The following is a 15,377-nucleotide window of genomic DNA, read 5'->3' on the forward strand; positions in this document are numbered from 1 at the left end:
GTCTCATGGAAAGCCACACCCCTCCCACTGAGGAGTACCTGGATCGCATCCCTTCCCACTTGCAATGGCACAAATGGCCCTAAGGCATCTACAGCACTCACCTAAATGGAAAATAAATATTAGGAAAAAATTCTAACAGAGATAATTTTAGCCACGTTTAGTGCAATTTAGTAGCTGGAAACAGGAGGTGAGCCAGCATCGTATGACCAGACAGCTCTGTACAGGCCATCAACAAGCGGATTAACAGATGACAGGGACCCTGAAAAGTATGGCCCACCTTTTTTTGTCCTTTTGTTGAATTTTAGCAGACTCTGTTTTCCTCCCAGGTTTCTCTGCTACGGTATTGGGGGGTGATTCTGGTTCTGCTACAGACACTGAAGGCTTGACTACTTCTTTTTCTTCCTTTGGCTGCTCAGGCACAGAATTGACTCTGAGTTTATCTGTGAATAAAGCATGAAGAAAGAACAAACACTGGGCATTCAGCATGAACTAGAACTTACACAGGAGCTGGCTAAATGAAACACTGCGTGCCAAGAAAATGGAAAGCACTACAGACCCATGTGTAAAAGCACTGAGAGCGCTAGATTGACCAAGCTTCGCCATAGATGAAAAAAAGGACACGCCTTCCTTTCCAGCTGATCTGCTGGTTTGGTTCCCTTCTGAGGGCACGGCCCAAACACACTGCGAGCAAAGCGCGCTGCACTATTTCACAAACTCTGCAGAATGCGATGGGGAGGCAGTGGCAAGTCCTTATAGCTAGGGCTGTGTAGTCACCAGGACCTAAGGTGCCGTAGAACATCGCCAATTTTCTCAAGAGAGAGTTTGCTATGAACAGGTTGGGAGCCCCTCCTCCAGGCAGCCCCCTTGGGGTAACAGCACATCCATCTTTACAGTCAGTTCACTCCTTCTAAAAATCAGAGTTTTAATCAAGCATGAAAGAGCACAGAAACAGAAGAATCACGAATGAGGAAAAATCAAACAGAGCTGTGTGCGGTCTCCATGCTGCGTAACGCTACAGCCCATGATTAGTATTTTCAAGAGTGTACTGGCTACCTCTTCCCTCCCTCCCTGCACCCCAAAATGATCAAGAACGAGTCTCTTTTGTCTACACAGCACCACGTACAAGGATAATTCTGCTTTAAAAGGCTTAATCTAGTACTAGGGAAGAGAGAGCAGGTGGGAGGGGACAGTAAAATAGCGTATTTGTCAATCTGATAGGCAGAGCTTTTAGCATGCTAGTACCTAATTACAGTCTGCTAGCTTCATTCAGCAGCTTTACACACACGCACGATGAAGAGAGGACGAGACGAGTTGGAAACCTGTATCAACTCAAGTGCAAGATGCCTTGGGGAAGAAAAAGTACTCAACAACAACACGTAACAATAACTACACTGTCAATAGGAGCAGAGGCTATTGAGAGGGCTGAAAGACTTCATGTCAACATCTTTCTGACACTGCCTGAAAAAAAGGCTGGCTGCTTCACTGAGTGAGGGAAAACATTTCATATATAAGTGCATGAATGACAGCTCTCTTATTTATGATCAATGGCATAGAGCTGAAGGACTCAGTTATTAACTTGGGACTTTCTGGCAGTAGTGAAATCTTTGAAGCCAGGAGAGATGTATCTCCCTCCTGAACTCAATCTATCTTTTCTATACACATAATCATTTCCAGTTCTACTCTGTTTGCTCCATCCCCGCAGTAACCTCACAAGCTTCCTCGAAGAGCTCCCTGACAGGGCTAAGCAGAGAAGCTAACCCCATTGCAAATCATGGAAACAGATAAAAGAAGTTTCCTGTATCACCAATATGTTATCTTTACCGTTTCAGTTTCCTGGGTTTTCAGAACACAAACTTTGGTCTACAGATCTTCTCAGCTCTTAAGAATTTATTTGAATTAATGGTACTGCCCTTAGAATTGCCATTAGAATTGTAAGGGTTAGGCTGAAAGCATCCTCAGCTCGCTCAGTCTCAAGGCTCATCAGAACAGGAGCTCAGAGATGTCCAACAGAACCGTGTATTGTGTGTTCAACGCTGGAACTGCACCCTGCAAGCTCTAACAGATGTCTGTTAGAAAGAATTTTGCTGTTTATTCTCTTCCAGTAACCCTTCTCTGAATCCTCTTGTATTCTAAAAGCATCTTTTGAAGAAAGTCCTACAGCCCTTTTCCAATGTCTATTCAACGGCTTCAGCATGTTGTCTTTAGACTTGAATAATTTTGGTTGGAAGGGACCTCTGGAGGCCATCTAGTCCAAAGCTTTACTCAAAGGGGAAAAAGACTCCTCATTTTTCTACTCTGATTATTAGCTCTTCTATTTGCAATAGAGGAATTAACCCTAAATAAAACTACAGACTCCTCACTGATTTGTGATGAAAAGCAAATGTCATTAACACACTCTGTATAACAGGTTTTGGCAATCATTTCACCAACAGCCAATCCTCCAGCCAAAAGTACTCACTTTAAATCAGTTTTCTTCTGCACTAAAAATCCTTCCTGGGTTAGTCTGCACAAATATGTCACTTTAATTGATCTCCACCCAGCAAGCTTTTTGTCAGAAAAATTCCACTTAAAACTTCTAATTTTTGCCTTGAGCTGCATACACAAAAGTTAACTCCTCTGAGTTCAAAAGGGCAGAAATATGATATAGAAAACTATAACAACAGAGAGGATACAAGGGAAATCCAACTAGCCTCATATATTGTGGTTTGGTGGGAGAGTTCTGCTCCTTTTTTCTTTATTTATACCTCCCCATCGCAACTGTATAGCAAGATACCTGGTATCATTAACTATTTTTAATTGCTACTTAGCTAAAACAATAGATTTCCAATATCCTTCCAGACTTTTCTTAAGACTACAGATGGCTGATCCCTGAGCACAATGGTTTCTGAAGACAGATTCATGTTATAAAGCACTTACTCATGGCAGCTTTTCCAAAGAAATTGTTCATTATGTTGACCTTTGCTGGTGGTTTGCTGCTTGCTGCAGACACCTGGAAGCAAAGACAAGAGTAACCACAGGAACTGTGTGTTGCCCAGTATTTAGTGAAAACAGACAAGGACACACCAGCGCACTTGCAACACAGCCCTCAAAATGCACAGTATTGGTTCTGGACAAACAAAACGAATACACAGATTCTGTTGACCAGACAATGTCTTAGATTTCAGTATTGGTTTAGGAGAACTCAAAGATATTAGATACCACATGGACCTAAGGGACAAGAGTACATTACTTATCACTCCTTAGCTATGCCTTCAAACCTAGCTTAGCTCACATTCCCATCTGATGGCTGACAGTGTTACTGAAATAAGTGGTTGGGATTTGGGTCAGTTCCCAGTAAAGAACTGTTCTTTTTGCAAAATATCAGTGCCTCAATTCACAGTAACCAACAGAGGAAAGAACACAGATTGGCCAAACCATGAAGACTTTATCCAGCTACTCTGGCACATTGCACCATTCTGCTGAGCCATTTGCAAAAAATATCACTGCTCTATTCTGTTAATATAACCACGACCAAAATGAAAAAAAAAAAATAAAAGAAGAAGAAAAAAAAAAATCACAAAAAGAAAAAACCTAAGGAAGCTTGGCCTCCTAATCCCATTTATTTTGATGGGGAAAAAGGCAATCAGACACAAAAGTTTCCAAAACATACAGACAAGCATATTTCCTCCGATTTTCTATTGAATTTAGAACTGAAAATTGACCCCAAACCTACTCATTTGTTATGAAAAGAACCAAACCACGTTACTATTTTAATATCCATTTAACGGCCACAGTGCTTTAAAAACACTTTTACTAATCAAAATTAAAACAAATCTATCCTGGAGGGGGGAAAAAAAAAAACACAGTTGAGAAGATAAACATTTTAGTCCTGCACAGGTCAAACTGTGAAATGTGCCTCACAGACCAAGTTTAAACACCTTGATTAAGACCTGAAAGTCTCACATTTCACTTATTGCTCAAAACAAACCCTTTTAAGCACAATAGAGAGAGCAAGAACCTCAGCTGGTGTATATACTGGCATAACTGAAGACAATGGAACAACTGTCTCAGCAATGCAGCTATGCTGGCTTATACTAGCTGGAGATCTGGCTCAAAAAAGAATATCAAAGCATCAAAGTTGGGGCAAATACACTTCTACGGATAGGTCAAGAGCGTGGCACAATATATGTTCCCCAGGATGACTGACAGAAGGCATGACATACAGTTAAACAGTTAAGAAAGAGTGATTGAGCAGTGGACAGAAAGTCTAGAACCAGAAGCACTGGATGAGGCTACTGCTGGTTAAGGTTATTTAGGTCGAATAAGAGCGAAGCAAGAAGAACGGTTCATTAAACCTATTAACCCAACGGGCTGCCAAAGGGTCTGAGGTAACTTACACCTGGGGCCTCCTTAGCCTCTGCTTTAGTTTCTTTATTTGTGTCCTGGGGTTTGGAAGCCGATTTTGCTGCAAACATTCCCATGATCCCTTTGGGCTGCTGCGAGGTCTGTTTAGCAGTCGATGGCCCGTGACCATTGACCAAAGGCGCACTGACAGCGTTCGTGTCACTTGGTGTCTGGGAACCAGCCTGTGCAGACGTCTGTGTTTGAGAAACTTCGGCTGACGCCCTGGGGACCGCGGCGGCACACTGAATGGCACTAAACCTGTGTGACGGAGTGAAAAATCTAATTAGCCCTTTAACTTCTTATTTTTCACCTCGGTGTCCTCCCCAGTAGCTCCTTACTTCTCTGGTTCTATGTTCTCCTGTTATGGGAAACAGAGCAATTTAATTTGTGCAAGGGACAAGAAAGAAAGGCTGGCACAGAACGAGAATGATGGAGACCTCTACTGAAAGGATCAGCTGAACCTGTCAGCAAGAGCCAAAGCATTCAAATGCAAAACAAGCTGTTCGGATTTCATGGGGTGGGGGCAAGAAAAAGAGAAAAGAAAAAAAAGAAAAGCCTGTCTCCACACCCAGGGTGGGGATGGAGTGAACTGCATTTTATTCCTAAACTGGTTATGCTCACTAAAGTTTGCAGCATAAATAGTATTGCCATCTGATGACCTAAAACATCTACAACATTTAGATGCTCTGACAGTGTCCACTATTGCCACATCAAGCAGTCGCAATCTCTCCAGCCAGGTAAATAGTTTATTTTCAGTTGTGATTTACTTAAATCGCTCAGAAGATATCCAGGACATTCAGAGACTTAACTATATAAAGTCATTTCTATGTAATTACTAGTAGACAGAGACACATCTCAGCTTGTAACAGTCTGAAATGTGATTGATTGAGGAGACTGAGATATAAGAACTAAATGATTTGCTCACAGTGACAATACAATTCACTGACGGTCAGGAATAGCAATACCCAAAATAACTGAATTCCACTCCCCACTGTGCAAATCACAGGCAAGGCTTTCCAGATTTCCTACAGAAATGCCACAAGAGAGCACACACTCATGCCTTCCAATCCACTGAATTACACAGCGTATTTTTATTTGCATAAGAAATACACCATTTTTCTGCCAATTAATTTCTGTGCCTCCACATTAGCAGCTCACGTGCACAATTCAGAGTCACATCTGCTGGGATCAGAAACTGAAATGTATTAGTAAATACCACCATCACTACAGCACGACTAGGCTGCAGCAGAAATCTCTTGACATCCAAACCTTTAAAGGAAGGAAGACGTTGAAGGAAAACAGTCCTACTTTCAACTTGGTCTCAGTGCAGTCAACACCAAACTCTAGATGGCTTTTGCTCCTATTCCATAGACACTTGAGAGCAGCACCACCAACCCTCGAGATTACAAATAACATTCTGTTTGTTAGTAGTTACAGTAACTGTTCAGCAAGCACACCTAAGCCTCGCATATTGCGGGCATTTGGGAAGTTAACTTGCCTTAATGCTGTTGTGCGACTATAGCTTACGATCTTGAGCCAAAATTCCCCCCCGCCCCCCCCCCCAAAAAAAAAGCCACCACACAGGAAAAAAAACAAGTGATGTTTGAACTATGCAAGGAGTTGCTTCCACTCGGAACAAGCATAAAAGCTGACATTAGTCATGTGCATCAAATCCAGTTATTTATATTAGTACAACATCTAGCCACCTCCGCTGTCTTCACAGTGTAACAGGTCCCACACAAACCCAGAACGGAATAAAGATCCTTGCCCCAGAGCTTACCAGAGATATGGACTGAGAGGGAAATACACGAAGTCAGAAGGTCCGGTTTGGTACGAACATGCACACAGTCAAACCTTCACTAAGTCTTTTGTGGGTACACCAGCAATCTAGTCCCAAGCATAAAAGATGATTCACACAGCTGACATGAATCAAGGGATGAGGAAACACGATCATTCTGCATTTAGTTCAGCCAGGCTGCAAATGAAGATGCTGAGTTTTTCTTAATTTCCCTGGGAAATTCTGCTGCAAAGCCAAGCAGGGATTCAAACACAGGCTTCACAAATGGAATTGCAGAATCAGAATTGTCTAAACCTTCTAGATGTATAAATCTGAAAGCCAGACTCCTCTGAGGCACAAACATCACCATGCAGGGGTGCCCTAGAGTAAACAGCAATTGGAATAAGGCCAAAATTACAGCCAAATGTATGGCATACGTTTTCACCAAAGCAGGCTTTTCTAGCCCTTATTGTGGTATTGACATACACTTACAAAACACAGCATCTAGAACTTTATTTTCTCAGTCATTCTCTTGTGAACATTTTGAAGACAGCTAAATTTCTGTCTTCAAATTCTGTACTGCAGGGATCCCTCTTTCAAACCAGACTGGTCATGGCACTGTACAAACCGATTACATCAAGCTGAAGCTGTCGTGGTGGAAACACCTCTATATGAAAAGAGAGGGGACATAACAGGTAAAACAGTGGTACAATCAGGACAGCAATCAACTCAGAGGCCAGCTAAGGTGGCCCTGCTCAACAGCTGCTTGATGATCTCAGTCCAGTCCCTTACAGAGAGATGTTACCACCAGAGAACTGTACCAGTGGTGGCCACAGTTGCCAGTCACCATCCAGAAGAAGAGCCAATGAGCTCTGCAGACTGATGTCCCTCTTAATTCTAGGACAACCTTTCTCTAGTTCAACCATGAAGGACACTTGTGCCGCCCTATCTATTTGGCATCTTTCTCCTATGCTCCAGGCTCTTGTCTTATTTTGTAGGAACTCATCCTCCACGTGCATCTTCAGAGAGGCAGAAGAGTCCAGTGGATGAAAGCACAATCTCACAAAACAGAAGACAAGCTTGGGTTAGCAATTTGCTGAACATGACAATGTTTTGGTAAGTCAGTTTACTCTTCTTGTGTGATAGAAAATTGGATGTAAACTGGTCATAATTAAGTGTGGCCCAGAAATCGGAAAAAAATTTTCTAGCCATCAGAGAAGACAGGTTTTGGAACAATTTGCCAGTTGGAGTAGCAGAGCAAATGAACCAACTGAGGGCTGGAAATAGGTCAGATTACAAGATAATCATAGAATGCATTTGCCTAAGGTCTGCTCTGACATGACCTAGAAAATATCTTTTTCTAGCCTTCTAAAGGTAAATACTGATAACTATTGATTATTGGTATTTGGTAACTATTGATTTCTACTGCTGAAGTGTGCTATGCAGCAAAATCTCACCAGTCTCTAATCACAGAGCATACGAAGAAAACCAAGACACAACTTACTTGCTGCAGTTGTGCAGGTTTGTTTTGACAATATCATAATCCGTGTTGTAGAGCGGCCCACTGTCCTTGAGCAAGGCTTTCTGAATGCTGTAGACATGCACACTCGCAATCGTGGCTAGTTTAGACTTCATTGCTGGTGGGGAAAAAGAAGGGAAGTCCTCTGTTAGTATGGCCTTTACAGAATCAGGCAGCAACTTTAAGTACTAAGCTCTACCAAAGATGGCAGAACGACTGACAGACAGACCACTTGAGAGCAAGGACCTGAAAATCAGAACATATAATTGTACCTCCTTGCTATGCTCACGGATTGAGAATTTGAGTTATCAAACTCCGCAAGCCTGTCAAATGCATTTTCCACTGGATCTACCTGGGTCTCACACAACTAAATTAAGACTAATCTCTCTGTATTTAGCTTCAGAATATCCAGGGCCTGGGACCCAGAATATCTACATGACTACCTAAAGTTAAGGATTAAAACAGATGGTGATAACTCTGCCCTGCTGGAACCATCTCCCGTTAAGAAAAAGCCCACAGCATTAACCAATATTGTCCTAGTGTCTTCTCGAGTAGTCTGCCCAAGTTGATGTTTTGTCTATTCTATGCTATTTCGATTGTAACCCCCTTGAGACAAGGGCTGTTATTAGGATTTCTTAGATCACTGCTTATATTGTTCTTTGCACAGAGTGCTGGTCTGAGACAGAGCTTCTAGGCACTGTAAAAATACACACAGTAATCATTTCTTGGGGCCAGTCCTAGACTATGCAGCCCTACTTCCATCACAAACTTCAGCCTCTTCCAAATGTAAGTCATACCTTTGGCCTGTCTTCCAATACAAAAAAACATGAGCAATCCTTCTCTCCAAAGCAAAATAGAACATTACACAGCACGCATAATTCAACAAACGTGACAGATAGTAGTTACGCTGCTTGACAATCTACTACACTTACGAAGACAGCTTAGCTGGAAATCCATTTAAAATTTCAAAAAGGAAAATAACACAAGTCTTTCAAGCAAAGTTAGATCGTTAATACTGACACTTAAGGTCACAAAAGCCACAGTATACTCTTGAACACCAAAGATGTTATTTGAAAATAATGGATAGCCTACAGTTGTGTTTCAATAGATATAGGTCTGATCTTACTAGCAGGACTAGACCTGGAAAGATAGTAAAAAGACTGATGGTGCATGGAGAGCAGTTTCACGAAGCAGCGTTATAGTGATGGTTCTTTCGTCTGGGATATTTGCTTTCATAGTAAAAAGTAAAAAGAGGGAACTTTCTCACGGGCTGTTTAACTAATACCCAGACCTCTCAGGGCAAAGACTGCAAACACATTTAACCAATAATTAGAATGACCTGTTTCAGCATACTTGGAAGCGTGAAGGCTCACAGTTGTCCTAAAACTGTGAAACCCTGCCATACTCTACTTGCGGACTACGGCCTTTAAGGAGGGACTACCTGTCAGTGGTAGGCAGGTGGATAAGAACTACCATTGACTAAAACGTGCAACATAAAAATCAGACCCAAATCACAAGTTTGTGAAGTTGCACAGATGCTGGCTCACATTTTCAAAAGTTTAAGAAAAAGCTAGTACAAGAAGTACACATCTGAACCCAACAATTTGATTAGACATTTACATGCAGATGGCAAGTTCAGAACTCTACTCATTTTGCAGTTCTTTCAAAGCAAAGAAGTTCCAAAAGCATGATTTTCAAGATCTGCTTACCTTCCAGTTTATCCTCTCTCACTACTGCAACCTTGTGGCACTGTTAGAAAGAAAAAAAAAAGTGTACTTATATTTACAAAAATAATTTCAATCTTAAAATTTAAAAAGATCCATTGTACGTAATACTGGTATTTTCAATTATCTATTGAACAAGAAAGTCTACAGGTTATAGGTGCAGCTTTATAGTTGCACAGAATTCTGCCAATACCTTTAAATAGTCATCAGCTACTAGTTTTTAAACCTGTCTTCCTACTTTTCTAGTGCATTTCACAGATCACTACAGCACTAAAGAAATATTCTATCATCTGTTCCTGACAGTGGGAGATGAAGCACTGATGAAAACAAGAACAACAACAAGAAAAAGCTTGAAATCTGATGCACCAGTCCACACTAGCCATATATACTTAGATTGCCTGTGAATTGTAACACAGACAGGACACCAGAGAAGCAAGACACAATGAGAAATTAAGCATTAATTTAAAGGCCAGAAATGAGTGTTTCCAGAAAGTATGCTCCAAAGCATGTAATTTCTTCAGTCTTCAAGGACTATGCCTCATCTATGGCATTCAACAGGTTGCAGGTGATATAGAGAGTATCTGAACACACAAGCTGGACAACCTCCATCCATCGACTTTGTCTGTAAATGATACCACAGACTACTCATCAAAAGAGGTAGGAAAATGGAGCCAATCTGAAAAAGTAAAGAAAGATCAAGTGCCTCAGTCCCTCACTGAGCCTGACAAAAAGTACCAAAGAAAAAAGCAAAGAGCATGCAGCGCTTAAGACAGGCTGGGAACTATTTATGACACATTTCTACTTGCATGTCCTTTCAGATGATTCTCGCAGTTGAATCCATGGCCTTGTGGCTACACCTACTGATAGCAGGCAGTAGTGCAGGATTACCAACAAGCCCTCATTAAGAAACAGGGTTTGCTCTGAAGCATTCACATTTATTTCCTCCCCAATAACTGACTTATGCCAAATATTACCTGTCAGTTATTCTAATGCTCAAACGTCTTCTAGAAATATCTTCAGGATTTGACCTCTCCTCCCACCCACCCTGGCTAGCAGTTAGACACTCAGTCTTGGAGAGCTTTAAGCTCTTCCTGTGTGGTATCTTAACCCCTGCATTGCTTCATCTCTGCTGCTAACAACCTACTGCCACTGCAAGTCATTTTTCTTAGCAGCCACTCAGATTGTACATTTTAAAATATAATGCATTATTCAAAAATAATTTTTTTGCTGTTCTTAAAGATCTTAAGTCAGATTTTCACTTGTTCAGTTTTGTAGATCTTTCTTATTTTAAAAAAATACATAGACTGCTAAAATTGAAGCTAAAAACATCTGTAATTTAAGTCAGGATTTTTAATTCACTTATTTGCTTTAAATACATTACGGCAAATAAAAAAAACCCAACACAATGTATCAACAAAATTGTCTACCTTATTTCCAAAGGAAATCGGGGAAAACCTCCAAGGTTAATTCAGACTATAAACCTAACAGTATCTGTATAGCATCACACAATATATTCCATTGTAGGAACTAATGCAACAAATAATTACCTCCAGTTTCAGGCAAATTTGGAGATGCAAACAGAACATTCTACACATGTGGACCGGCTTATTATTTAACAATAAGAAACCCAAAAAGGACTGTTTTCCAACCTACAAATAAAAGCCAGTACACACTGAGATGTACTAATTCTAAATGAAGGGTTTTGACTGTACTGTATGAGATATCTGGGTATCTAAAGACACAGACAAACACCTAGCTGAACATCAAAAGCATTTAGTGTTTGGTTATTAAATTCTCAGGAGGGCAAAGGCATTTAATTTGCCTATCTTCTTTCAAAAATCCCTAGGGTACCTATCTGAAATTTCAGATGACATTTTTGAAGGTCTGACAAGCAGTGACTAGAAACAACAAATGTGTTAATTACATCTAGTGACTCCTTTGCTTAATAAATGACTTCATTTTAAATATGATTCACAAACTTATGTTTCTCTTATATACCAGGTTAGAAAACTTGCTTTATTTAACAAGGCAACTTTAACTGAATTACAAGGTCTCTCCAAACATAACACACTTCCATTGCACAGAAGATCCTGGCAAACAGATTAGCTGACTTCACAAGCGCCCCTCCAGACTGTTTTCTGAAACTTGCTGTCTAATAATTATGACAGAAATGAGAGATAACTAGGGAAAGGATTTAAATCAATTAAATAAAACCTTGATGTGTTATTCAACACTGTATTGCCATATCATAATCAACTGATCTTTCCTTGTCGTCATTTGTATTTTCGGATAGAAGTAGTACCTTCTTTTCTACAGCTACACAAGACCTAGTACATTGTGCCTGTTACTGGAAAAAGAGAGCAAGTTTAGCTTTTGATCCAAAGATTACAAAACAAGATGAAAGACACAAGAACAAAGAGCTCACAGACACCTTTGAGAAATAAAGCACTCACAATATGTCCATTCTGAATGAGATTTCCTGCAACTAAATAGGTGACATGAAGCTGAGCTCCCGAATTCTCCTTTCGTTTCCTTTCTACGTAATCATACAACATCCTGCACAACAAAAGAAACCAGTGTTAATCACCTAAAAAGAAAGAGCCCGTCACCACCCTTTCAGTGAAGCTTACATAAAAAGAGCAAAACCAGTTTGACATGGAAACATTTTACATAAACACGGTTATTTTAACTAGGATTAATTTAACCAAATCTTATTGAGACACGTTTCTCATCTGTCAGCTGGAAGAATCCGACACTCCAACAGCTATATAAACCAAAGGTGAAATGCATACAAGCTCTCAAAGCTTTAAAAGTTGGTTTAAGATGGTCTCAAATCCTCAAGGCAGCTTGTTCCAAACTTTCCCCTTGAGAAAAGTTTATCCCCTTGATATGACCCAGCACTCCGAAATGCCTGATGAAGGAATCGGTGATTTTGGTACATGATCCCATTGCCAGGTGCACATACGCAATCCCAATTACTTCCACTGATGGAGCAATCAGAAACTAGAAGGAGCAAAATTAGTGATTAGGAGGTTGAGTTAAGGCTCAAGCTTTCTGCTCCCACTTATACCACTGATTTATGATGAGAGTTTGCCCCAGGTATGCTGTAAAACAGAGATAACAGCATCCTCATGGGCTGTGTGGCATCTCGTATAGATACCTAAAGATCCTCATGGCTGCAGTGGCACAGACTACAATTACTATGCTGGCATATCCAGCGCAACCCACTAATATTATTCATTCATTTATTTATATAATGCCACAAACTGGGCTGTACAGTAACTCATACAGACTACCAGTTCCAGTTTTGGATGCACTGATGATTCCTTGCACGAGGATGTATTTATGGTTATCATCACTGTAGTTATCCAGCACTTCTCCAGCTTCAAGGACATGGTTTTAAGCACAAAGACACCACAGGACTTCTCCATTTCCAAGCTGCTTTTAAGGGTAAGACAAGGTGCCTCCGCTTCACCTGGGCCACCTTTTCCATGGCAGAAAATTCTCTGGCTCCTCGTGGTGTACTAGGTGAGCAGATCTGCTCCCAGTGAAGCTGTCCAGTCAGGTCCACACCATAACTGAAGCACACTCAGATTTACTCATCATCTAAATTGTCCAAACACATATGGAGGACAGAGACCAAACAATCTCTTCACTACACTAGATGTCCCAGATGATAGGTAGTTTGGACAAGACGGAGGATGCTGTGCTTAGCACACTGCAATCATGTACACAGCAGACACCCTTTTTAGTCCACACTATAGCCAGAAACAGTGTGAGAAAATATTTGTGTTACAGGACTTGAAAAGCTCATGCAACCCTCAGGCCTTATGCTTAAAATGACCTTGCTGTGTAGAAACAGCCTCAGAATCCTTGAGAGCTCATTGTAATAACACCAACCTTTTAAAGACTCTATAAAACAAAGTAAACGATTTAAGTAATTTATATTCCTTGAAATACACAAAGAGAAGGTTACATGTTTGTGCAAAACTTGGAGACATAAAACTATTCTGAGAACACAGCTGACTTTCCCCGTATTTCAAATATTTAGCTACGCTCATTATCAAGCCTGATAGACACATATTTATAACGGGGCACACATTAAGCAGCAGGGTAATCAGAGTGGATAATTATTCTCCATACATGTGAGCTACAATTACCATCGGGGACATTTCGTGTTTTCCTGATTCTGCTCCTAGCAATGAGATCAGCTATGGACGGGCAGAGTCATTCTCACAAAGGCATGGCTCCGTTTGCAGGGCTGCAGCCATGCTCAGAAAACAGTTAGCCACATTTCAGGATGAAAGGAGCTACATACATCCCTATGGTAATATAATACTAAGACATGTATTCTGGTCCAAGTATTCATATACTCATATTTAAAGAGCACAAAGGAGTCCAGCTGAGCACTGTTCTCTAAGGAACAACTCTCGTTAAGTCAAGGCAAGACCTGCCGATGGGAGGAGTGAGTGAGGCGTGTTAAACAACATTACCAATGACATCTGAGAGGACCTGCAAGATTTTTAAATATTTCCAGAGGGACTGTTTTTAATACGTTAACCACAATTGTGAAAACAGTAATTAATAAGGCTTTGCCACATAATAAAAGGGTTGCGGAATGCACTAATACCTACTGTTTAGCCTGGTTGACGTGAACCCCCAGAGTATAGCTTAGCCATTTGTATGTTACCTGTGGAAAAGGAAAAAAAAAACACTTTACTAAGAAAACTTCAGTCTCTTCACTCGTTAAACCTCCCATTCTTTGCTTGTTTTACAGATAAGTCAAACTCTTCAACCTCCCCTCCTCCTCTCCGTCCCACCAGGAAATCCACAGCAAAACCTGCTATTAGAAGGGAGAGCACGTGAGCCTGTGGATACCATTGACCTCCTGCATTGTGCCATGATGAATAGATTTAATCCCCAAGACCTGAGCAAGCTGGCAAGCTACCTACCCTAAAAGGTGCCTTTTTGCAAATACCTGTTTGAAACATCCTTGTGTACAATGCAGCCATTCAAAATGCTTGCACTGTTGAGCTTCACAGTGGAGAAGAAAATTAAACAATACTTCATTGTGAGAAGCAGTTATTGTTCTCCCAAACTGCCACTGAGGATTTATGCAGGATTACCGTGCTACGCCCACCCATCACAAGGGATGTGGGGATCTGTGGTTGCCTTACAAGTCCTGCAGCAAAGTGCGTCAGCGTTTACCCCGAGTCAGACAACTCCGGCTCTGTTGCTGGCCCTGCCACCGATTTCTTCTACAATTTGGACAAGTCATGTCCTTATAGCTGTTCCTCCTCCCACTCTGCCTTTTTAAACTAACCCCTAGGCCAGGGCCTCTCATGATTCAGGTGTAACAGCTAAATTGGATTGCTATCAGTCTAACTGACATAGGCAGCTCAGGTTACTGTGACATGAGTTACACAGTCAAGGAGCTGCGCCAACTTTACCATATTCGTTTCTAGATAAAATAGCTGTTTGATATGAAAACCAAAACACGTGCTTATCCCGTTTCTGAATTGTCCTAAAAAGTGCAAAGCTTCAAAATGCCACAGACTGAGCAATAACTTTAACTTTGAGTTCATTTAGCAGCAGTGGACATTGCGGCTAAGGCTGCCTCAGCCTTTCGCGGAAAAGCACCGTTTCGCACACTTCCACGCCTCGACCTGAGATTCTGGTCTGGTTCTGGCGCTTTCAAAGCAGAGCAAAACAAGTGGGCGGCCAATACGAGGAGGCCGCGCTCCCCGCGCGCGTGGGGAGCGTGCCGGGCGCCCACGCGTGCCCGCGGCAGGGGCGCCGGAGCCCGGGGGCAGGGCCTGGCCTCGCCTCTCAGCCGAGCAGAAACCCGCTGCTCCCGGGACACGGAGTTTCCCGGCCACGAAGCGTCGCGGCTGCTTTGCGGCCGCCCACGCAGCGAGACCGGCGCCACGCACAAGCCCGGCGCGGCGGGCCCGTCCCCGCGGCGCCCCACCCC

At 41.7% G+C, this 15,377-nt stretch overlaps 1 protein-coding gene across 2 annotated transcripts in view; it reads right to left on the bottom strand.

Annotated features, from left to right (window-relative positions):
* The window catches only part of POLD3 (DNA polymerase delta 3, accessory subunit), a 29,161-nt gene that overhangs the window by 13,387 nt on the left and 397 nt on the right, over positions 1-15,377 (bottom strand). For both annotated transcript variants that reach the window (XM_026111465.2, XM_026111466.2), the window contains exons 2-8: positions 14,038-14,093; positions 11,857-11,959; positions 9,389-9,428; positions 7,665-7,797; positions 4,377-4,641; positions 2,917-2,989; positions 278-440 (exon numbers count right to left, since the gene is read on the bottom strand). In XM_026111465.2, the coding sequence (XP_025967250.2) occupies positions 278-440; positions 2,917-2,989; positions 4,377-4,641; positions 7,665-7,797; positions 9,389-9,428; positions 11,857-11,959; positions 14,038-14,093 (833 nt within the window). The remainder of the gene's footprint in view (positions 1-277; positions 441-2,916; positions 2,990-4,376; positions 4,642-7,664; positions 7,798-9,388; positions 9,429-11,856; positions 11,960-14,037; positions 14,094-15,377) is intronic.

This window comes from Dromaius novaehollandiae, chromosome 1 (assembly GCF_036370855.1).
Source record: "Dromaius novaehollandiae isolate bDroNov1 chromosome 1, bDroNov1.hap1, whole genome shotgun sequence".
NCBI lineage: Eukaryota > Metazoa > Chordata > Aves > Casuariiformes > Dromaiidae > Dromaius > Dromaius novaehollandiae.